Source organism: Synchiropus splendidus, chromosome 9 (genome assembly GCF_027744825.2).
Source record: "Synchiropus splendidus isolate RoL2022-P1 chromosome 9, RoL_Sspl_1.0, whole genome shotgun sequence".
NCBI classification, from domain to species: domain Eukaryota; kingdom Metazoa; phylum Chordata; class Actinopteri; order Syngnathiformes; family Callionymidae; genus Synchiropus; species Synchiropus splendidus.
This window is the reverse complement of record NC_071342.1, coordinates 3,697,351-3,721,331: the sequence shown is the minus strand read 5'-3', so window position 1 is coordinate 3,721,331 and position 23,981 is coordinate 3,697,351. Positions and strand designations below refer to the sequence as shown.

The window sequence follows — 23,981 nt, the reverse complement described above, 5'->3', positions numbered from 1 at the left end:
ACGCCACCGTTGTGGCGAACTTTTCCTCCGGACAAGATTCTTCCTATTTATGTTCCGGTGGAAATTAAAAAATGCACAAATTGTGTCACTCACGACAGGATGGCGGAAAGTCTGCTGGCAAACAACTGCAGCGATTAGCGTCTCCTCCGCCGGGACACGTCACTTGCGGATCTGCTCTCTGATTGGTCAACGCTCCGCGACTGGTCGCAGTAGTTCAATTTTTTGAACTACTGCGACTGTCGCAGTAGCCCAGTTGTGTCGTCTTGAGTAGCTGGAATCGCCGTATGGAGCTCAAATCGCGTAGCGTTGCACACTCCAGTCGTGTCGCTGTCCATGTTGGACGCCGCTGATCGCCGTCAATCGCCCAACTCCATTGACTTTGTGTGTAAATCAGTCGTGTCGCTCGCGGAAGTCGCGTTTGGTGTGAACGTACCTAAACTCTCACAGAGCGCACAACGTGGCTATAAAAGGCAGGAAACAAACTAAAAAGAGCAAACAAGGAAGTGCCAGAAATAACACATACAAAAGATAGATTTCAAAGAGCTCATTTTGAGGAGGACTTTACCGGAGTACTCGGAACAACTATCGGGCAGCACAGACTGGAACTCAGGTGTAGAAATCAGCGCGGCTTGATCATCGGACAAGTTCCAGCTGTGTTGGCATGAAGCTGGGGGGAACAAAGGAAAAGAAGAACACAGACAGGAAATAACAAAATAAAAGCAGAAGAAAAACACGGAACATAACACTATACATCCGAATAGTCGTGAATGTAACCGAGTATGTGTGTTCCTTGATTTTAGCTTTTTTGAGGAACACATAACAAACCAGATATCAGCTGTTTTGTTATTCACAACACGATGAGCTACAGCCATGTCGATTTGTCTTCAACTTCCTTCACCATAGTCGCTTTGATGACAACGGTCAAGCCAGCACCCATTCGGAGTGGCATTACTCTCTCTAGCACGTATACATTGCTACTTATGGTGATGCCGTCTCCAGCAGGGTCCTCACGGAAAACTTCAAAATAAAGGCATTTGAAAGGATTCCATACTTTTATGAAGAAAACATGAGTTTGTCAACCATAAAACTGACATAAAATGACAGTAGAACCTGTTTAAGACACACAGGATGTTTCATGGTATTCGATCGTGCACTTTCAGAATAAAGCTCCTTTGAAAGTGACCATAACAAGCATTATGTGTTTTAAAATATTAATCGTTTCCTGGTCCAACTTTTAGTTGGGCTGCAATGAAACAGATACAGACTTACAGTACTGGACCTGATGAAGACACACAGGAATTTCATGGTATTCTATCATGTATTTTCGGAATAAAGTTGCTGAAAATGACCATGAGCATCATAATTGATAATTTAAAATCATGCTTTTTCAATTTTAGTTTAATATGAAGCTACTCCATCAGTAAAGTTTGATGACTGAAGTTGAAAGAAATACACAATGGAACCTTCCAGAATATTGATTTCTGTAAATCAAAGTACAAACACACCATTTTTGTATTTTTTGTGTATTTTTTAAACATCTGTGGACTGAATGTCTCGTACAGCTCAAGCCACCCAGATCCTGACCCTGCTAAAAACCTCTGTCTTCCCAAACTGAAGTCATAGATAGTCAAGATATGGCATAATGGTATACTCGTAGGTATAATTGGCAGAATCTGCCAACTTTTTTGTGGCACTGTCAAATCACCTCTCTGAGTTCTTGAACTTGATCTTGGAGGACTTGGGAGACTGTGAAAGGTCACACTGATTCTATATATTAAGTTTGATGGCCTTTTTTAAATGGAGCTATATTCTGCGTGTACTGTACCTATGTATGCACTGTATATAGGTATACACGTATCTGAGGTGTAGTCATTGAAGAAGAGGAAGCAACCATCTGGCAGCACAAACTGACGTTGAGGAGTTGATATCCATGGAAGGTTTATGATGAAATGAACGCCAGCTGTGCTGCCCGTGAAGCTGAAGGGATGGAAGGAAGAGGAAACAGAAGAGCAACCGGGAATCACAAAATAAAAGCATGAGACAATCATGGAAAATACAAAGACATACAAACAAAGTGCAGACATGACATGGTGTCTCTTTAACCTGTTTCACATCCTTTCCTGGCCCATCCTCGATGTGGCTGGCTATCCAGAGTACATCCTTCTCTACTTTGCTTTCCAGTCTTTCACACAACTCCCTCAAAGCCACTGCCTTAGCAACCTCTCTCTTTGCCCCATGTCTGCATTCCAGGTATTGTTTGCTTTCGTCATTTCTTAGCTTATCCCTCATTTTCTTTGTGTCCTTCCTTTTCCTGATATTTTCCTGAACGTCATCGCTCCACCTCCAACTCTCCCTGACCTCCTTTCCTTTTCCAGGCGAGGCACCCAGCATTCTCTTTGTGGTTTCCTTCACCACTTGTGCTGTTTTTCAGGGGAAAAGCTCCTGCATGAAATGTTTGAAACTGTGCCCCAAATTACTCAGCTGAGTTATGAGGATGATTTGTGTCTCTTTCCTTGTGCACATGGAATCTGGATAGCAGACTGATGGTTGAACATTACAAGAAGCACATACACAGAATACATCTAAAAAGTAAGATTCAGAGTATGTTTAATGTCTTCACGGTATTGTTCACTCACAATATGTATTGTTCTACCGAAGACCATGGGATGTTTGAAGTAATGGCCCTGTTAAGCCAGTGCCAATCATCCGTGGATGAATGGCAGATGTCTGGAAGGAGCCTTAATTGAGGTCAGACTGAAAAGTTTGCAGAAGTCATAGTCACAGCCACAGTAGTTAGGGAAAGGATATTGAGTCGACACATTGTGGAGATATTTTGTGTATCATTAATAAAGTTACGGACACATGTTCGATGCCTGGGTCGGACCACCTGTCTGCATGGACTTCTCATGTGTGCGTGGGTTTTGTTTAGGTTCTCCGTTTTCCTCCTACAGCCCAAAGACAAGGTCACTAGGTTAATTGGACACATCAAAGAAGTGACAGTACAGATACACTAAATACTTGACAAAAAATACGAGACTTGACAAAGGGCATTCCTTGAATCCATTAAACCATCCAATACACAATTGGACGTGAGCGTTCCTCGAATCCAACACACAATATTACATACAAACACATGACCATATAAGAATGTCCGGTCACTGGAAGTTTTAGAAGTTTTCCCTGACTCCAGGACGCTTGGCTGGACCATTACGACCTGACATTGCAGATGGCAGATATCACTGATTTCTTCCTAGAACCTAGAACAGGAACCTATGCCAGGATCCTGTTTGTAGACTTCAGCTCTGCCTTTAACAGGATTCTTCCATCTTTGCTTGAAGACAAGCTTTGCCAGCTCAACGTGCCTGACTCCCTCTGTAGATGGATTACAGACTTCCTGACCAGCCGGAGTCAGCGTGTGCGGCTGCGGATGACTGTCTCCGACAGTCGGACCCTCAACATCTGTTCTCTCTCCATGGCTCTTCTCTCTGTACACTAACTGCTGCACCTCCAGCCATGAGTCCGTGAAGCTGATCAAGTTTGCGGATGACAACGTCTTCATTGGGCTCATCTCAGTTGGAGATGAGCCCAAGTTCCCAAGTGTTTTTCATTCATTTTGTATTTTGTTGTATTCACTTATGTTTATATGAATTCAGTGTTATGAGCCTCTGTTTTAGCTGTCCTAACAGTGTCTTCCAGTGATTGATTGGTATAAGTGTTTGGGCCAACAGTTTAACAGTTGAGGTGCACACAAAGATATGCTATATCAACCACATGTCATGATTGCACGCATACTGTTATGACCCCAGGGTCATATTGCCTTTTAACAGAAGACTGCAGTTTCTGCTTCCTGCAGTGTGTGGTGGTGGGTGTGGCCAGATGGACGCTGATTTGCTGGAGCCGGAGTGCAGCCTATCAGAGGGAGTGGAGATGCCTACAAGTACCTGTAGCTGCTACCTGCTCTCTCTCTCTCTCTTCTCCAACCACTCCCAAGCCAGCAGCAGGTGTTGTTCCGTGGTCTTGTGATTGTTCTGTTGTGTGGATGTTCCTCAGAGTTGGTATTCAGAGTTTTTGTTTTGTTCCTTTTTGTCAATGCATTTCATTCGTGTAAAATCCCTCAATTTACGTTTCTACAAGCATTCTTAGTTTAGTGTATGTCAAGAACTTTTGTTTGCCACTTCTGACTCGAGAAGGAAGGGAAATTTGTTTCTTTGTTTGTGGACTGTGTCTTTTACTTTTGTTTCACTTTGCAGAGAAATGGTTGCTTTGTGTTAGCGCTGAATAAATTTATGTTAAATTTCCCCTCACAGCTGCTGGAGTGCTTGGAGAATGGAAACAATCATGTTGTGTCCACCTTCCCCCTAGACTGGGGACATAATACACACACACACACACAACTAGCAGCTCTGTCCGTTTTGTGCCAAGAAAACTTTGCTTTCTCCTCCACGCAGCGCTTTAAGTTAATTGGACCTCGTGTTGTTATCCGAGTGTTTATCTGTTCTCCTTTTTGCAGGTTGATATTAATTCACCTCTCTTATTTTGCAGATTTTTCCCCAGTCCCTCTGTGTATATCCCAGTTCGTGTTTTGGGTTCTGGCGTCCTTAGTTCCTGTCTCCGTCTTCTATATTGTACATTGTTGTTTATTAAATCCTTTAATCTCATTGTCCGTGCCTTCTGTCGGCCTGCAATCACCTGCACCTGAATCAGGCCTAGGGCAGCTATGACATGTCCAGTTTTTTGGCTGGAGCCCATGGGCCCATTACGTCCCGAATCTCTTAAACACAACCCTGTGTCTTTCATTCACCGGAAAAACAACCTCAGGCATCAAGGCCTGTGCAGTAAACAAACAATACACCCATGTCTCAACATCACAAGTGCATTTCAATTTACAGCGCTTTCTCAAAATACACAAGCACTTCTGAGTACACAAGTGCTTCTCAGTATCAAATTATTTTTGGTACTATGTATATAGATCAATTTGACGCTACCACTGTGCTCCTCTCTCCCCAATCTCTAAATTTGGTTCTTTGGCCGTGAGGTTGATTCTGTATCCAGCTCTCACCCAGCAGCACATAAAGGAAGAGAACGGTATCTTACCTCAAGTGCCCTTGCGCTGCAGCGATCGAGTCAAACACTCAATCTTCGGTGAGACCGTTTAGGTGTCATTATGTTCCCACATGAATGGGTGCCAATCATGTTGTCCGGTCAGTGGGTTCCACAAAACCAGAGCGCAGGAGGAGATCCATAACGACCACAGAGGTCATGGGATGCAGACTTAATTTATTCCACATCAGCATCAGCATCTAGTTGTCAACGGTCAGCATCAGTGGTCAGCATCAAAGAAGTCAAAGTACAGACACATTAAATACAGATTGGACCGAGGGCGTTTGTCAAATCCATTAAACCATCCAATACACAACAGGACCAAGGGCGTTCCTTGAATCCAACACATAATATTACGCACAAACACATGACCGTATTAGAATACCTGATCACTGGAAGTGTGAAATGTTTTCCCTGAATCCAGGACGCTTGGCTGGGCCATCATGACCTGAACTTACAGACGCTAGATATCCTGCGTCTTACGTACATGGATACTCAGCTGAACGTTCTGTTGCAAAAGTAGCTATTAATGTTAAACTGTTAAACTGAGTCCAGCATGGGTGAACCACAGTTCATCATTCCTTTGGTGTTAGGAAACAGATCATACTTTAACTTAACTGTTGCACGTTTCCAATGAGATATATTAAGTTCTTCTCCAACACCCCTTGGACGATGATGTTTGCAGATGACATTGTGATCTGTGCTGAGAACAGGGAGCAAGTGGGAGATAAGCTGAAGAGGTGGAGGTATGCCTTCGAAAGACGAGGAATGAAGGTTAGCCACAGTAAGACAGAAAATATACGTGTGAATGAGAGGGACCCAAGTCGACAGGTGAAGTTACAGGATGCACAGATAATGAAGGTGGGAGATGCTGAGGTTCTCTCTGGATGTGAGCTGGATGGATAGGATCAGGAACCAGTATATCAGAGGGAGAGCACATGTCAGGTGTTGAGGAGACAAAACCAGAGTGGCGAGATTGAGATGGTTCAGACGTGTACAGAGGAGAGGTGGAGGAATACAATCCGCTGTGGTGACCCCCGAAGGGAGAAGCCGAAAGAAAAAGAAGACGAAGATATTGTGATATAGATCAAAATGATTGTGTACTAACTGCACTGAGTGAGACTATAATAACTGAAACCTGGATGAGTTTGAGCAAAGCAAGAAATTTATTGAAAAACAATTGTACAGTTGGAGAGCAGTCCTTAGACCCTGTGTGCACAGAATCCAGTGAGGCTCTGGCTCCCAGAGATCAGAACACAATTATAAAGATATACTAATAAAAGCAAATTCCTTCAGTAACTTCTTGACCTTAGACACATATTTGAGACTTTCTACTGCCCTGCAGATGGTTCCCATACTCATTGGAGGTTATCAAGGAAACAGTGTCAACAACAAATCATCAACAGAAACCAGAACTAAATCTTGTGATCAGTCAAATGTCGTTTCATTGAACACAATACAGTGCAAAAGGCAGAGCGCTACATCCAGTTACTGTATATCAATGTAAGAAATGAAACCCCCCGGTCTTGCCACTGAAACTGCGCATTGCATAATTGGCTGCAAGGTCCAAAAAGGAAAGGGTTTTTCAGAATTTATTTTTGACAAAATTAATTATTGGTGAAAAAGGTGGATTCTTTTTAAAGATTGAATCACATGAATGATTGAGAGTAAATTGACCAGATCATCTTGGACTCCTGGTGTTTACCCGCAGAGGAGACAAGCAGACTCAGCTGCTCCATCGATTCCTTGACGTTTGACCTCTGAGATCAGATCTTCCAAGATGTTCTGAGTCAGTTCGCTGCTTTGCTTTGTGGTCAGACAGTTTTGAGATTTTGGGAAATACATATTGCCAGTTTGAGGTGGAAGTCTTGACCCTGAGAGACAAACACAATCAGAATCAGAATCAGAAAACTTTATTAATCCCAAGGGAAATTGTGCTCGTAAAAATGCTCTGTACAGATATAAATTATATCACAATAAATTAAAAAGAAATAATATTATAAAGTACAAAAAAAGCGATACAAAAGTGCTTAGAAAACAATGTGGAAGAAAATGCAGAATCAAGAACAGAAAACCCAGCCAAAGAATCCTTCATTATAATTTTTTCACGAATTAATCATATGTTTTTATTGCCACTGGAAGAATGGACCTCCTGTGGCGCTCGGTCTTTGAGATGGGTAGTCTCAGTCTGTTGGTCCATGTGCTTCTGTATTGGACCAGGAGCTAATGGAGGGGGTGGGTGATGTTGCCCAGGATGCTGCTTAGTTTCAGGAGCATCCTTCTCTCCATAACCGTCTCCAAGTAGTCCAGTTTCACCCCACCACATCACCAGCTTCGCAGATGAGTTTGTTGAGTCTGTTAGTGTCCGACACCCTTAATCTGCTGCCCCAGCAGACCACAGAAAACAGAACGTTACGCTATTACTAACTACTGCGTCTGACACACAGCCCTGCAGGCGCACGTACTGTGGTCTACCTGTTAGGTAGTCCATAATCCAGGACACAAGGGAGGCATTGACCAGCATCTCCGTCAGTTTCATCCCCAGCAGAGCTGGCCTAATGGTATCAAAGGCGCTGGAGAAATCCAAGAACATGATTCTCACCAAGCTGGCAGGCTGGTCCAGGTGTGTGTCGACCCAGCTCAGCAGGTAGATGATGGCATTATCTACTCCCAGGTGGGGCTGGTAGGCGAACTGGAGGGGGTCCAGAGATGTTGTGACCATGAGCCGGAGCTGACTGAGAATCCATCCGGGCCCGCTGCCTTGCCTGAGTGGAGGGCTCTCAGCTGATTCCTGACTTGGCAAAGTGTTGGCCCTGGTGGGGAGGAGGGGTTGGTGAGGTCTGTTGTTTGAGCTGTGACGTAGGTGACGTGAGGTTGGGTGAAGGTGTGAGCTGGGGGTCCAGTACTTTCACAGGAGAATGGGAGAAGATCCGGGGTGAGGGGAGGTGTCAGGAGATCCGAGGGCACTGATAGGGCACAGACCGCAGTAGGGATCGTTGTTGTTGATGGTTAGGGGGTGGACTGGTGCCTCTGTGTCGAATTTGTTGAAAAACACATTCAACTCATTGGCCCTGTTTTTGTGTCCCTCAACGACCTTGCTGCTCTTCGGTCTGTAGCCAGTGATGGTTTTCATGGCACTCCAGACCTCCTGCATATTATTTGTCTTGCGTTTATATTCCAGCTTCCTCCTGTAGCTTTCCTTGGCCTCCCTGATTTTCAACTTCAGCTCACGCTGAATAATCCTCTGCTCATCCATATTGCCTTCTCTGAAAGCCTTCTTTTTATTATTTAAGATGTTTTTGATGTCCTTTGTTACCCATGGTTTGTTGTTAGGGTAACATTTCACACAGTGCTTGTTGGGACATTTGAGTCCACACAGAAATTTATGTAGTCAGTAATACACTCTGTCAGTTCGTCAGAGAGATTATAGGGGCCACAATTCCAAAGTCCCGCCCTCTTTAATATTAAACTGCAAAGCCACACCCATTTCAAATAAATGTGATATAAAATGGATATAAATGAAATAATATACATATATATGATATATGATATAAGAAAAAGAGATCAAGAAGTTTGAAGGAGGTCAGCACGGTCAGGATTTATGTGGCAGATGTACCGTGTGGAAGATGTGTGTGTGTGTGTGTGTTTGTGTGTGAATGAAGGCCATTTTGGTGGGTGTTGATGGTTTGATAGTTGAGGACAGTGTGTGTGTGTGTGTGTGTGTGTGTGTGTGTGTGTGTGTGTGTGTGTGTGTGTATGTGTTGCGGGGGTTGTGTTGTGTGTTGATGGTTTTATAGCTATAGGTGCTATATAGAGACTGGATCCAGGACAAGATTATAATTTACATGGGCTGGTCGCAGCAGTGGGTTTTTAATGTTCCGTGCAATATGCGTAGGTATGGCCAAAATAGTGTTGACTCGCTTCTATACAGGGTATGGTCAAGACACGTGGACACATGGACTCCCAGTGTGTGTGCGTGAGGTCAGACTTACACAACTGCTTGGCAGAGAAAACCCAGTGATTCCCAGACGAAAAAAATAAATAAATCGTACATATAAGACGGTGAAATCCTTTGCATCAATCGTCTTCGGAACGCTCCTGCAAGCCCTCCGTCAGACCTACTTGCATCGTTAACGACAGCTAACAAAGACTTCAACCATGAGTGAGTATGTACTAACATTCATACATACATTCATACGTTTGAGCATGCTGATGTACAATCAAACATTGAACTTTCTTTTGGTTTTTGCAGAGCATGTCTTGAGTTTGATGGACATTCAGCAGCAGCAGCAGCAACAGGCCACCAATTTGCCTGTGTTTGATACTTATTGTACTTATTTTTTAATTCAGTTTCCAATTTTAGATGGTTGATTGAGGAAATGCTCTTTTTTTTAAACTGATTTGACCGAAACAGATGAGCTTGAAGAACTGATGAACAGACCTTTTCCCGACCAAACGGCCCAGTCCAGCGGCGTTTATCGTGGTGAAGCCCCCGGGATCGTGCAGAACGGCAAGGAATGCGGTTCTTCTCTCTCTACCCCCGCGGAGGATGAAAACAGGAAACGTCAGAAGTCTGGACGTTCCAAAATAACTGACCCCTCTCGCTCGGCAGATGCGGCTAAGACATCTAAGAGAAGTTCAGCCGCAGCGTTTACTTCGGTTCAAGCGTTCGGTGAGTGTTGTTTGTGCTTTTACAACAACAAGCCTCTAGGCCGCTGTACGATGCTTACACGCTGACTGCTTTGACAGACTGAGGAGTTTGTAAAAACCTGCCAGTGTTTCATATGAATGACGTCTAAGTCTACTGTTGGTCAGCCGCGAGATACGTGCCATGGAGAGAAAGTTGTGTGTGTGTGTGTGTATGTGTGCGTTGGGAGATAAAGAGAGCGAGTGAGAAAGAGAGAGATGAGTGGGTGTGTGTGTGCGTTGGGGGGAGGTGGAAACTGCACAAAATGGAGGGAGAGAGAGGGTTGAAGATTAACCAACATTTAACATTGTTTTTGACATTTTTTTTTTTGTTGTTGTTGTTGTTTTGTTACAGAACCACTGAATTCTGGACAAGAGAGTCGGGTCCAGGACAAGCACAGGGGGTAAAGCAGTTCTGTTAAAATCTTGTCAGATCAAGTCAAGTCTGGCTCTTCAACCCCATTCAGACCAAGGGCTTTGAAATTCCCCCCTGCACAGTCATTCTCATCCTGCCCGGTTCCTCAATCCATTACACCCCGACCAACTACCCCGAGTCCATCTGTAACAGCACCATCTGCGTCCTCTCCACCGCCACCACCTCCGCCGCAGCCACCACCAGTTCTAGAGGACCAGGCCTTCATCACGCCACCTCATACCCCGCAGCGGACAAGGGGAACCAGTCAGGAAAGAAGGAGACTTCGGAGAGAAGACGAGTTTATTTATTTATTTTCTATTTTTAATTCAAGCTGACATGTTTGATTTTTAATTTTTGATTTTTTTTTCCTATTTTTAAATTGAATTATTTTTAGTTTTTATTTTAGTTTTTCTATATTTTTCTTTTTTTCTATTTTTAATTATTTGATTTTATTTCTATTTTAATTTTTTTCTTTTTTTCAAATGAATTAGTTTTAGTTTTTTTAATTTTATTTGTATTTATTTCTTTTCTTTTACAATTTTTTTTACAATTTGTTCTATTTTTAATTCATGTTGACATGTTTGATTTTATTTCATTTTATATTTTTTATTTTCTATTTTTTAATTGAATTTTGTTTTTAGTTTATTTTTTATCTTTTTTTCACTTTTTTCTATTTTTAATTCATGTTGACGTGTATTTTATTTTTCTACAAATGCTTTTCTAGTTTTTTTTTCCTATTTTTAATTCATGTTGACATGTTTGATTTTATTTCATTTCTAATTTTTAATTTTTTTTCCTATTTTTAAATTGAATTATTGCTAGTTTTTCATTTTATTTTTATCTTTTTTTTCATGTTGACAAATTTTTTTTTCAATTTTTTTTCTCTATTTTTAATTCATGTTGACATGTTTGATTAATTCATGCTTCACATGAGCAAGTTTTCACCTCTCAGCATCATTTTTCAGGGTGTTGTATGTGTTATGTTTATTTAGTTTATACTGAATCTGAATTTATATTGAATTATTCTCTATCCCCAGCATTGACGTCCGCTGTGGCAAGGAGAGGGGTCGCCCATCGGGCTGCAAGAGAGATCACCACACAGCGCTAGGTTCACGAATATCTGAACCTGAACAATGGGTTAGTGTGCACAGATGTGACGCGCATTGGGACAGATGTCATAAGGGGCTCGTAATATACCGTTATGCGCCTCATGCCCGCAAATTGGTTTCCAACCGTCATACAAGAAGAAGACGGAGGCAACACTAGTCACTGATAGAACATATTTTTTAAACCTGTTCCTGTAACACAGCTATGTAAATACGATGGATGACCAAATCAATTCATCACAGCTGTCATGATTAGATTTCATAGAGGATGAGATTGCTGACATAATTGACCATTTAATCGCTAGCATAGATGAGGATAGCAGGATTTACTCCAGTAGTGACGAAGAAAACTGTATTCGTCTAGTGACGAAGATGATAGCAGTATTTGCTCAGCGCATGATTCAATAAGCAGTATAGCCACTAATCTTTCATTATCAGGGAGCAGTACACAGTCAAGCGTCGAGGCATCTTCAACCAGAGTATAATATTTTCCCTTCAAACAGACCCAAAGAACCTGTAAACGTTTCAGATGTAACTTCTGAGGCTTCAGATTATCACGAAACTGAACGGAACTCACCAGTCCAGCATGGTGTAGGGAGGGTTCAAGAGAACGCTGAGCGTTCAAATTGTACGTCTGAGACGCAGATTCGTTATCCCTCCGCGGCATCAAGTACCTAACATGGCTGAACTCCACAGAAACATGCTTGTACAGCTCCATGACATGGCAGATGAAGTAAGAGAATCGACAGGATAGAGTTCAAATTGAGGTTGTAGCCGGTCATATGCAAGACCACAACATGATTGTGGTGGATGATAATGAGGGTGCAAACATCTCCCCGGCTTTTGAAGGTCTGCTAGAATGCATTGTACAGTCTGAGGGGATATCTGTTCAAACAGCGATATTGTGTTTTTGGTTCAAATAGCTCGTAACCCATGCGGAGGGGGAAAGAGAAAACTTGAAAAAACTCTAGACAATGAAATTCTTGCCAAAAAAATGAGTGATGATGAGTGACTGATCGTCTTATCATGATGGGTAGTAAAATACTCTGTCTGCAGGATCCTCATTATCGTTTGAAACTTATGGATTCACTTTCTTTTCTCACGATTCGACTCTGTGATACGCCTAAAGCATTAGGTTTTGATGATCACAGAAAAGGTTATTTTCCACACCAATTTAGCTCAGAAGATCGTCTGCACTACATCGGGGCTTATTCGTCACCCGCTAAACATGGTGTTGATCAAATGACCACTTCTGAACAGGTAGAGTTCTACTGTTGGTACGATCGGGAAACTTGGAAGGTTTGATTTGAAGGCAGAGGCTGTACATTACTGTAAAAATGATGTGGATATTCTGGCAAAAAGGCTGTTCCATATTCAGGGAGGAGTTTTTATGCAGCCACGCTGGAGGTTGAGCATGGCGTGCGTCTCACAGTCATGTGGGAACATCAATGGGAGGCTCTGAAGAAATCATACCCGGAACTTAAAGAGTTTCTGGATTATTTCAAAACCACCTCAGCCCTTCAACCCCCAAAACGCTTTCTACGGAGGTAGGACAAACGCCTTTAGGCTGAGATACACTGCTAAACCTAATGAGAGAGTGTACTATGTTGATTTCACCTCATTGTATCCCTCCATTAACGCCACCTCAGATTATCCCCTGGGCCATCACACCATCATTCTCAGGGATTTTCGAGATCCCACGGAGTATTTTGGCCTGATTTACGCTGTGGTGTTACCTCCTAGGGGGTTGTACCTGCCAGTCCTCCCTTACAAGGGTCTGGGAGGAAAATAGATCTTTCCATTGTGCAGGACGTGCGCAGCTGCAAATTTTCAACAGGGTCCCTGCCTGCACAATGATCATGAGCGAACCTTGACAGGCATATGGGTCACGGCCGAGCTCAACAAAGCCTTGGAGAAGGGCTACAGAGTGTGCAAAATTATCAGGCAAATCAGGCAAATATGATGTCAGATACTTTTCCGCTTTGGATGAAAAGAAGGCTCTGATTCAGTGGAGGTACAGAACCCTCTGTCCCCCCAACAAGGCCACTAATATTTTTGTTGCAGCATTCACCACGGCGTATATTCGTCTGAAATTTCACAGATGCGTGGAGATGATGCAAAGCAGTCTTCTCTACGTTGACACAGACGGCTTGATCTATGTGGTGAGAGAGGGTGACACGCCTTTAAAGCTCAGTCACTATATTGGTAAGTTGACGGACGAGTTGGATGGCGATAGCATTGAGGAGTTTGTGTCTGCAGGGCCCAAAACCTATGCTTAAAGGACGAAGCGAGGGAAAAAGTCCGTCTTGAAAGTGAAAGGTATTACTCAGACGTGGGAGTGTAGTCAGCAGATCAATTTTGACAGCGTCAGAGATCTGGTGGATGGATACATTCAGGGTGGAGCTGAAGGTGAGATCGAGAGGCCGCAACACAGCATTGTGCACCATAAGAAGAACGTTTGCTCACGGGCGGTAAGACACTACCTTTTGGATACTAAAAAAAAAAAAATGATGGAGGAGGTTGATTATGATTTCAGGTTTCAAACCCCTTTTTATTGTCTGGTTGTCGGTCCCTCAGGCTTCGGTAAGACCTTCTTCTGCCAACATGTATTGCAATATGATAATCTTGTCATGGACTCTGTACCTCAAAATATTGTATGGATTTATTCTTGTATTCAGCCAATATACAATACCCAAAACCGGTGGAGTTGGGACATTGTTTAAATTGTAAATAAAAACAGAATACAATGATTTGCAAATCCCTTTCAACTTATTTTCAATTGAATACACGGCAAAAACAAGATACTTAACGTTAGAACTGGTAGACTAGCTCATTTGGAATTTGATGCCTGCAACATGTTTCAAAAAAGTTGGCACAAGTGGCAAAAAAGTCTGAGGAAGTTGAGGAATGCCCATTAAACACTTATTAACAGGCCAATTGGGAACAGGTGGGTGCCATGATTGGGCATAAAAGCAGCTTCCCTGAAGTGCTCAGTCATTCAGAAACAAGGATGGGGCGAGGGTCACCACTTTGTGAACAAATGCGTGAGCAAATTGTCGAACAGTTCAAGGACAACATTTCTCAATGAGCTATTGCAAGGAATTTAGGGATTTCATCATCAACAGTCCATAAAATCATCAAAAGGTTCAGTGAATCTGGAGAAATTACTGTGCGTAAGCGGCAAGGCCTAAAACCAACATTGAACTTCGATCCCTCAGGCGGTACTGCATCAAAAACCGACATCTCTGTGTAAAGGACATCACTACATGGGCTCAGTAGCACTTCAGAGAACCACTGTCAGTCACTACAGTTTGCTGCTACATCTGCAAGTGCAAGTTAAATCTCCATTTATCAACAACACCCAAAAGCGCGGCCGGCTTTCCTGGGCCCGAGCTCATCTGAAATGGACTGATGCAAAGTGGAAAAAGTGTTCTGTGGTCTGACGAGTCCACATTTCAAATTGTTTTTGGAAAATGTGGTCGTCGTGTCCTCCGGACCAAAGAGGAAAAGAACCATCTAGACTGTTATAGGCGCAAAGTCCAAAAGCCAGCATCTGTGATGGTATAGGGGTGTATTAGTGCCTAAGGCTTGGGTAACTTACACATCTGTGAAGGCACCATTAATTCTGAAAGGTACATATAGGTTTTGGAGCAACATATGTTGCCATCCAAGCAAAGTGTTTTTCATGGACGCCCCCTCCTATTTCAGCAAGACAATGCCAAGCCACATTCTGCACGCGTTGCAACAGCGTAGCTTCGTAGTAAAAGAGTGCGGGTACTAGACTGGCCTGCCTGTAGTCCAGACCTGTCCCCCATTGGAAATGTGTGGCGCATTATGAAGCGTAAAATATGACAACAGAGACCCCGGACTGTTGAGCAACTTAAGGTGTACATCAAGCAAGAATGGGAAAGAATTCCACCTGAAACACTTAAAAAACTGGTCTCCTCAATTCCCAAACGTTTACTGAGTGTTGTTAAAAGGAAAGGTGATGTAACACAGTAGTAAAAATGCCCCTGTGCCAACATTTCTGCAATGTGTCGCTGTCATTAAATTCTAAATTGATAATTATTTGCAAAAGAAAATAAAGTTTCTCAGTTCAAACATTAAATATCTTTTTTTTGCCGTGTATTTAATTGAATATATGTTGACAGGGATTTGCAAGTCATTGTGTTCTGTTTTTATTTACGATTTACACAGCGTCCCAACTCCACTGGTTTTGGGTTATGTATTCTGAACTGCCAAAAATGAATAATCGCAATCGTTTCATCGAAGGTTTGCCTGACTCTTTTGAAGATGAATATTTGTTTCCTCCTAATAAAACACATTTAATCATTCTGGATGATGTGATCTTTCAACCTTCTGAGCATGCCGATGTCAAGTTGTTTATGATTTACAAGCAGCATCGACGCATGTCATCATGTTAACGGAGAATCTATGTCTACGAGGTAAACACACACGGACAATAAGTTTGAACATCAATTATTTTGTGCTCTTTAAGTATCCTGGTGATAAGTTACAAATCAAAATACTGGCTCATCAGATTTACCCCAGCCAAAAAGACCTTTTTTTGGAAAGTTTTGAAGATGCAACCAGCGAGAACCACGGGTATTTAGTCGTGGATCTGACGGCAAATGTCCAGAAATGACTGCGCCTCCGGACAGGACTGCTTCCCGCTCAACGTCACACGGTCAACCTACCCAAAACATCAGCCTAAGATGTCGGAGCGTATAAAGACAAATGCCTTTCAGCTGACAAGGTTATTCTACGCATCACCCAAAAAAAAGGACATTTTGCTCCACAGCTCTCCGGACTTTATCCAGGCTCTGTGTTGAACCTCTTGAAAGGTAACATACTGCTCACGAACTTATATAGAATAAACTGAAGAAGCAGAAGAAACACATTCGACTGCTGTCTAATAAGAAGGATAGCATAAAGAGAAAACGCCGGATGCTCAACAAGCAAGCCGGTGGCTTCATCCTTCCTCTGTTGGCGGCGGCTATACCACTGATTGGTAATCTCATCTGAGATCTCACAAACAGGGGCTAGCAGACAACATAGAAAAAATGAAGAGGACGCAAAAAAATGTATCTTGTCTCACCCCAGCAACTCAGTCTGCTAAAAGAACCGTCTTCATCCATTAGAGAATCTGCCGTGAGTGATTTGGACGAGAAGATGAGAGAGGTGTTAAACGATGCGTCCTTGAATTCGTATGAAAAAGTAAAAAAATATAACACGCTCCTCCAAAGATATTTAACCCTAACAAAACAGGGGCGAGATGAGCAATGTCGTGTGACTCTGACACTGCACCCTCGTAAAAACGGCCAATATATTGCTCAAAAATGATCAGACCACAAAGACGTCTAGAATTCAAAGGGAGAATTTGTTTTTAAAGGGGCCGCCGTGAAAGGCTCACACATACTCGATTTGTTTAAGCAGCTCTCGCTACCAAAACAAAGGTCTTTAAAGCCTGCAGGCTGGGATGAGTTTCTCTACACTCTGGCAGAGTTGAACATCCCTCAATCCGTTGTGAATAATGCAAACGCTCGTGCACAATATCAACGCATCAAAACTGACGGTGTCCTCCCTCTCCATACTGATGAAGAGACTACTTTGACACCATTGAAGAGAAAAACAAAACCCACTGTATCTCTTTATCTCTGAGGTGGAGTTACGAGATCACGCCTCACATCGGCGATACAGAGAATACAACACCCGTTATGAGAAAAAACTAAAAACAAATTGTCTTATCCCCACGATGGCTTACTGTGCCTCTTGCCAGCGATGAAGAGACGATGCCTCAGATCAAGAGGAAACGAAAACCTGTGATGTTATCACTGCAATGGACGATGTGAAAAAAGACACATCATGTTTTTTTTTGTCTTTAAGCAATAAAGCTGAGTTATTCAATGGATTTCAAGCATACAGGTTTTTTTGTCCACAGACATGAAAGTACAGTTTACCATGAAGTTAAAAAAAAAAAAAAAAAACTCGTAAACTCGTAACGCTCTTTAAAAACCAGCATAGAACAGTTGTATTGTTTAGAAGGGCAGACTCCTCTTTTATCAGTGAGATGCTGATATTTTTTCACAAAGTTGTACACCATGTGATAATTTTTCATCGGGTCATCTTCATAAAGTCCAGAGTGCGGCTCAACAAACGGTATACAATGGTATTTAGCACTTTCGGGAGCAGGTCAGATATCCAACCGTCCACCTCCTCTTTCCCCTGTGGTGGGATGGATGCAGGACGGGTCCGTTAGTCTACGGGTAGCTGTGTAGAACCAGCGGCCTGATCCAGAGTTTTTGCACATCCGGGCGATAGCAAATTCACTGGTCTCTTTCTCTTCCGCTCGAAGCTTTGTGATGGGCATCTGCAGAATATTCCAGTCGCCGGAGGATAACACGGCTTGATTGGTCAGTGGGGTCAGATCCTCTTCTGCGTTCAGCTGGTACAGGCGTTATTCAGAGGACGCATACTTGAATACGTAGCCCCATTTGCCTTTATGACCGCCAGACTCCCAAGACCATTCCTCCTGAAGCACCTCATTCGGCGGCAGTGACTGCGTTCGACAAAGATACTCTATGATCGTTACATGCGTCTCGCTGATTATCGGAATTTTGTTTTCCATCTTAGTCACAGAATGCGGTGACCTCAAGTGGATAAATTAAGTTAATTGACTGATTCATGATCCTTATCAATCGGTTTGAGAAGGGATGAATATCTGTACAGGTTGCTTGAAGTTCTTTGACATTCAACGCCTTCAATGGTGTAATTTGACTTCAGTGACTAGAGTTTTATTTATTAAAATTATGTGCTCAAAAATGGTTTCTGAGAAAGTGAGTATTATTGAAGCAAAACATTAAAAGCTCTTCCAGAGTAAAGGACTCACAGTGACAGACGGCCACCTTGTTTCCTCCCACATACTGTGTGCTCCACCGGAAGCGTGTCTGTTCGCTACATTCCACATACGTCGGACTCCCTTTGATGAAGGCAAAATCATAACCCTGAGGGGAAAAGTGAGGCTGAGATAATTGCTGCTCTGGTGCAGGAAAATGGACTGCAGGAACCATGATATAAAAAGCTATGTAAAATCTACTTTGTTATTGAAGATAAAATGAAGAAAAAATGAAATAAACATAATTACGTGGTGGCAAAGAGGTCGACAGAAGCGTCTCATTGCAATTGTTACACAAGCCAGTCCTCCATTTTCGGGAACCTCCAAAGCAGTGCAGTTCTTCGGCTGTGCCATTTCACATTCTACAAATTTGAACGTTAGAGTTATTATTCTTTGAATATTTAACGTACTTGTGACGAGAGATGAGATGATGAGGCTTCATGATACATTGTTTGTTTTCAGAGGCCAATAGATGACATTCACTCCTCTAAAATCATGTTATCGTCAATGTATGAGGAAACATTCACTATTAGAAATTTAGCAGCTCCAACTCCGCCACTTCAACTGCCAGGATGGCTCACTCTGCACTCGTATCAGACGCATCTCATGTTTGTGACACAGAAAAGTGAGGCCTCTTGTCATCTCATGGTCAATCTTGCAACCAAACCACAGTGCAGACTCCACAGGTTAGCCAGACTTGTGCGGAGCAACACATCATCAAAACAAAGAGAGGAAAACAAGATGATTAGAAAGCTAAATGCCACAGCTCCGGTGTGGGAAAATTTCGGCTTCAAATGTGATTATCAAGGTGAGTCCAAAAATGTGAACACACATGCACATAACCAAATGCCATTGTGTTTTTTTTCACACCGTTTTATCAGAATTTCTGCACATCGCAGTTCTGTCTGTTGGGTCAATTAATCTCTCTGGCAAAGTTAACATTTCTGTCCACATTTTTTTGCTACTTATTTGTCATCTATTAATGAGTTTTTACACACAATTGAATCTGTTCTAAAATGAAATTTTGTTTAAATAATGGCTGTTATGTTGGGCCAATGTTAAAGAGTCCCACCTACTGACCTCTGAGGACAATGTATCATGAATCAGGAGTTTGGAGCGACCTCCCCGTACTGCAAAGTACTGCACTGATCCCCTGGTTACTGATTCTTGTTAGCCGCAACATGACCACCTGACTCACCTGTTAGGTGATGTTTGTGCATCTTTTCATTCAAGTTCCTCATGTGGAGAAGCATCATGGCCAGCTGCTGACTGCTCCACACTGTTGGTGGCTTTGGGAAGCATGCGTCTGCCAGCTGTGGATTCGAGCAAAAGTTAGAGCTAGTTAGGGCCACTGGCTTGTTCAATTAGCTGTTGAAGTCCAAACATTTTACAGCAGACTGTGCCATCTGGTGGCCTCAGAAAATCAGGTCACTGTTTCATGAAACCTCGTCAACCCTTACACACTGTGTCCTGGAACCACAGTGACCCAGACAGAGCATGGGCGCTGAGACGCTGGATGGAGTTCACATATACAGTAAATGACTTGCTCTTCAGTGGCTATATTTTATCATTAGTTGTGAAACAAATGTCATCTTCACATGTTTATCCATTGAAACAGTCAACAAAAGTCATTATATTTAGAATGAAGTTATACCGAGCAATGTATTTCTTTCTTTTTTTTTTTTTTTTATAGGTAACAAATTTAAGACTGAGTGACAAAGAGTACAAATATTTTAACAGGAACAGATTTAAGGATTGTGGTACACAATTAATCACATGAAAAGAACATTTGACATTTTAGAATTGACTCATGAATGTCAAGAAAGACGTAACAATCTTTGGCAGAAATTCAAACTCATGAGACAACTTTACCTTAAAGGTGAATAATACAACAAGGTTAACACATTCGCAATTAACTTACACAGGGTCATCATTCAACAGGTGTCTATATATGGGACCTTTCTCCTCCCATTCTCCTAGTGAGGATCAACAATTTTCTGAAAGTCCTACTGAAGAAATACATAACGCTAATTACCATAACTTACTTTTTATATCTACTTATTTCACAAGGTTGTTCAGAGAAATGTGAAAAAACAAACAAACTTGCTGATGTTTGGCTTGCAAATGTAATTGGGCTCAGGTGTGGTCTAGTTGATGAGGACGTATCTTCATGGTTCACAAACCAGCCATTCTGCACATAGCCCCCAGCTGGGTGGAAGTAGGAGAGTCGTTAGGTGAGGATTCATTTAGGTCTGGATCAAATGTTTAGAAGTAATCCTGGATAGTGTCTGTAGATGGATATTGGATTCCCCAAATATGGTTTTCCTTCTGCTCCACTTGTATGGTTTCCCCAGTTTAGATTCTAGATTTAAATGTTTCTACTTCCACATGCTTATGGCCTCTCTCTGTATTTTGCTATTAAGTTACATTAAGTTATCTGCTATTGAATAAACTCCTTTATAATGCGTTGTCTAATGAAAGATTGAATCCAACAGACCCAGTGATAATGGATAAGGTAACCTCAATTTGATCCAGTATGAGAGGTGTGTGTATGATAAGGATACTGTGGGAAAGATGCGTGGATGGAAGAGTGATCCATGAAAGGAGACATCCAACCCAGAACCGATCCAAACAGCCTGATCTGAGCCCGTGTTTGTGGGGATAACATCTACCTTCCTTCAACTGAAGGAAAGTGGAAGATTAGGAACCTCTGGGACAGCGATGGGTGAGGAGGATGAACTATGGAGCCAGGCAGAGATGGGATGAGCCAGTCCACCAGCAGAAGCAAGCCAATCAGAGGAGAGGACCGGATTATCTGTTCACAGCCTTCCCCCCAAAAAAGACCAGGAAATGGGCAACAACAATCAACACCACTTCAAACCAAGAGGTGTTGACACCAGATCAGGAAAGTGGCACCATGGCAACCGTGATCCCAAGAGACCAGGACCAATCAGTGGAGACTACGCCCCAAGAAGAACTGAAATGTGCAATAAAAGGGTCAGGGCCAGAGATAGTCTTTGTCACTCTACACCACTGGAGCTAAGGCTCAGTCAGGCGTAGTTGTGGACCCAGAGCTCTGTTAGAGTAATTACACTCCTCTGTCAGGGAATAAATTCTTTTTGATTTTAAGTTATGGGTTTTTGGTAGTCATTCTCAAGAGTAAACAACACGCGGGAGATACATTAAAGGTGTATATTCCTACAGTGCCTACTATCTCCTATGCCAATTGAAGTGCCAATCAGACTCCACGAAGTGTACATTTACGTTTGTCTAGAAAGTAGAGATGATGGATGACCAGACCACAACGAGGTCTTGAAAATGTGGAGTAATAGGTGGAAAGTTCAAAATCTGCCTTTTAATTTTATTTTCTCATTTGGGACAGCAACAGGGATCACCAGCTGTTGAGCAATCACAAACTACTCCAATGGCACTGTGTGGCTTGATAGACTACCATAAGTATGGTACTCAAATAACTCTTTATACATTATACTATGGATGGTAAATGCAATTTGTATTATTGACTCTTCACAGTAATTACCAATGGTGTAACAAGATCTAAATTTCACCAAAAATATTTTATTTTGTGGGGGTTTTACTTGGCTTTACTTGACACTGTGTTTCTCTCGTTGACCATGACGTCATCATGTGTATGAATGTTGTCAAAATGCGTATTTGTTGCGGGTGTTTGTTGTTGTTTGGGTCTGTCGGCGAGGTTCGAGTGTGTTGAGTTGTGAGTGTTTCTACTGAGTTGTGTGGGTCTGTTGAGCACATAAACTTGAAACTACAAAACTGATAGTATTTTTTATTTCCAATCATTACAGGTTTGGGATGTTATGTCAGTCTACTCACTTCATTTGTATTTATTCACATTTTGTACGTGTCATTTTGTACATGTGTTGCTGCATGTTGTGTTTCATTGTTTTTATATATGTGGAGTGTGTGCTGTGATTTGGGAATGTGAGAGCTGCAGCTCCACGAAACTGATGGTATTTTTGTGTTCTTTCCAATAAACACAGAGAAAAAAAATTGTCAAATCAATTTGACTGCACAGTCACGTGCCAAAAGACAACACAGGGTGCCGGTCAGTAGGAGGGGACCAGTGACACTGGCACCATGATGGTGACTCCTGCTCTATGGACTTTGTTCGCTGTCCTAACCGTCAACGTGTTATAAAACAACAGTCATGGTTGTCCCTTTGAGAGTGCCAGAGAAAAGAAAAGATTGATTTTACTATAGTGGACCAAGGATGAGCAATGATGGTCTGACAGGTCGTGATTAAAAAAAATCCTGGTAGTTTAGTATTCATGCAATACACGACTGCCTTGTAGGAAGTAAACTGGCCACATTTTTTTTTCAGTGGAATTGGCCATGTAAATTGGAATCTTGTGATTTTCTTTCTCATCATTTACAACGTTGCAGAATAGATTGCAGATAGATATACATAGTAAATATTGCATTACAAAGTCGTTCTGATACTTGGAGTTTAGATTTAATGACTGTGATGCCACATGATCTCTGTCCACTTGAGCTTGACCTGTCAATGTCAAGCACTTTTCTAACTGACTGTGACAGAACAAAGCAAAAAGATCATCATTTAAAGTGAATGTGTGGTAAACTGGGATAATCAGTGTGTCTGACCTCCACATCAGCAAGCATACGGTTGAACAGTTGAAGCTGTGAGCTGCAATTTTGTGGACCACTCTCATCTGGGGAAACCGTGAACGACACCCCTGCAATAATAAAACAATACAAAGAAAGTAGAATCACAACATAAAAGATATGTTTTCCATCATAAACTTTGAAAGTATTTACCTGTGAGTGTGAACAAAATCAGCAACGTCCATCTAATGTCCATGTTTCACCGTCCCCGAGACAAAACTGATGATTTTGTTGACTTGGACATTGCTCTGAGTTGTGATTGTGTAATAATTCATCACTCATGGTCTTTTCTGGATTTCACAAACTGCTGTGATGCAACCAGCAGTGTGGAGTCAACATCTGCCTTTCTGAGGTCAACAATGAGTTTTGTATGCTGCATATGTTTTGTTGAACACCCCATGCAGTGTGGTTTCAGGAATCAACAGAAGGTGATGGGGATGCAGGAGCAACTCTAGAAGATGCAGCTTGCTGAGGAAAGGAAAAAGCTACTGATGGTAGGAAAGAAATAAAGAAAGATAAGCGTTAAATCAAAGAAGCAGAGGCATGAGTCGTGGAGGGACTACCGCTGGAGGAGAAAGAGGAGGCTTCACCCAAGCCCAATCTCATGAACTGGGGAGTTGCAACTGCGGTCAGTGTGGACATTGGATCAGAGACTTCCACATGCCCTACAGAATCAACAACAGGAAATGTGGAGACCACCTCCAAGAGGAGGAGCTGGACGTGAAAGAGGGGGACCTCCATGAGCCTGAGGGGGAAACCGAGGACCGGCCCCACTGGAGAACAGGACCACCTTCAGCACACCCACAAGCACCCACCCAGTTTCTCAATGAAACAGAAGGGGATGACCGGGACTGCTATTATGGCCCGCACAGAGTCATGGACTGGTTCCCAAACGGACACACTATGAACTGCAGTCTCTGAGGAGACTCTCAGTCTTGGAACCTGGTTGACAAGAGAGGCACCTATGCTGATATATACAGGGTCTGAATAATGCCAGAAGCAAAAGGGGGAGGAGGAGTCTGCTCAACCTAACTATAGCGGAAATCGTAAGGGCACTTTCTCACTGCAGTGTTCTGTCTCCGGAGCCTGAATCCGAGTCGCCCCCCGGTTGAGATTCTTC

General features: G+C 42.5%; 1 protein-coding gene across 1 annotated transcript; it reads right to left on the bottom strand.

The window, feature by feature from the left end:
* Positions 1-6,247: 6,247 nt before the first annotated feature.
* si:ch1073-126c3.2 (uncharacterized protein LOC555816 homolog) lies at positions 6,248-23,103 on the bottom strand. The gene is made up of 6 exons (XM_053875202.1): positions 23,015-23,103; positions 22,841-22,932; positions 19,401-19,515; positions 18,452-18,564; positions 18,197-18,311; positions 6,248-6,974 (listed from the first exon to the last, which is right to left on the bottom strand). The coding sequence occupies exons 1-6, from the start codon at positions 23,055-23,057 to the stop codon at positions 6,802-6,804; spliced, it is 651 nt and encodes a 216-aa protein (XP_053731177.1). The 5' UTR covers positions 23,058-23,103; the 3' UTR covers positions 6,248-6,801.
* Between the last annotated feature and the right edge of the window lie 878 nt (positions 23,104-23,981).

Bases quoted from the DNA above. Each gene is read 5' to 3' on its own strand.
- si:ch1073-126c3.2 (XM_053875202.1), bottom strand. From the start codon at position 23,057: ATGGACATTAGATGGACGTTGCTGATTTTGTTCACACTCACAG. The intron at 19,516-22,840 runs GTCAGACACACT...TCGAATCCACAG, and splicing joins GTATGCTTGCTGATGTGGAG to CTGGCAGACGCATGCTTCCC. The intron at 6,975-18,196 runs GTGAGTCCTTTA...TTTGTCTCTCAG, and splicing joins CAAGGTGGCCGTCTGTCACT to GGTCAAGACTTCCACCTCAA.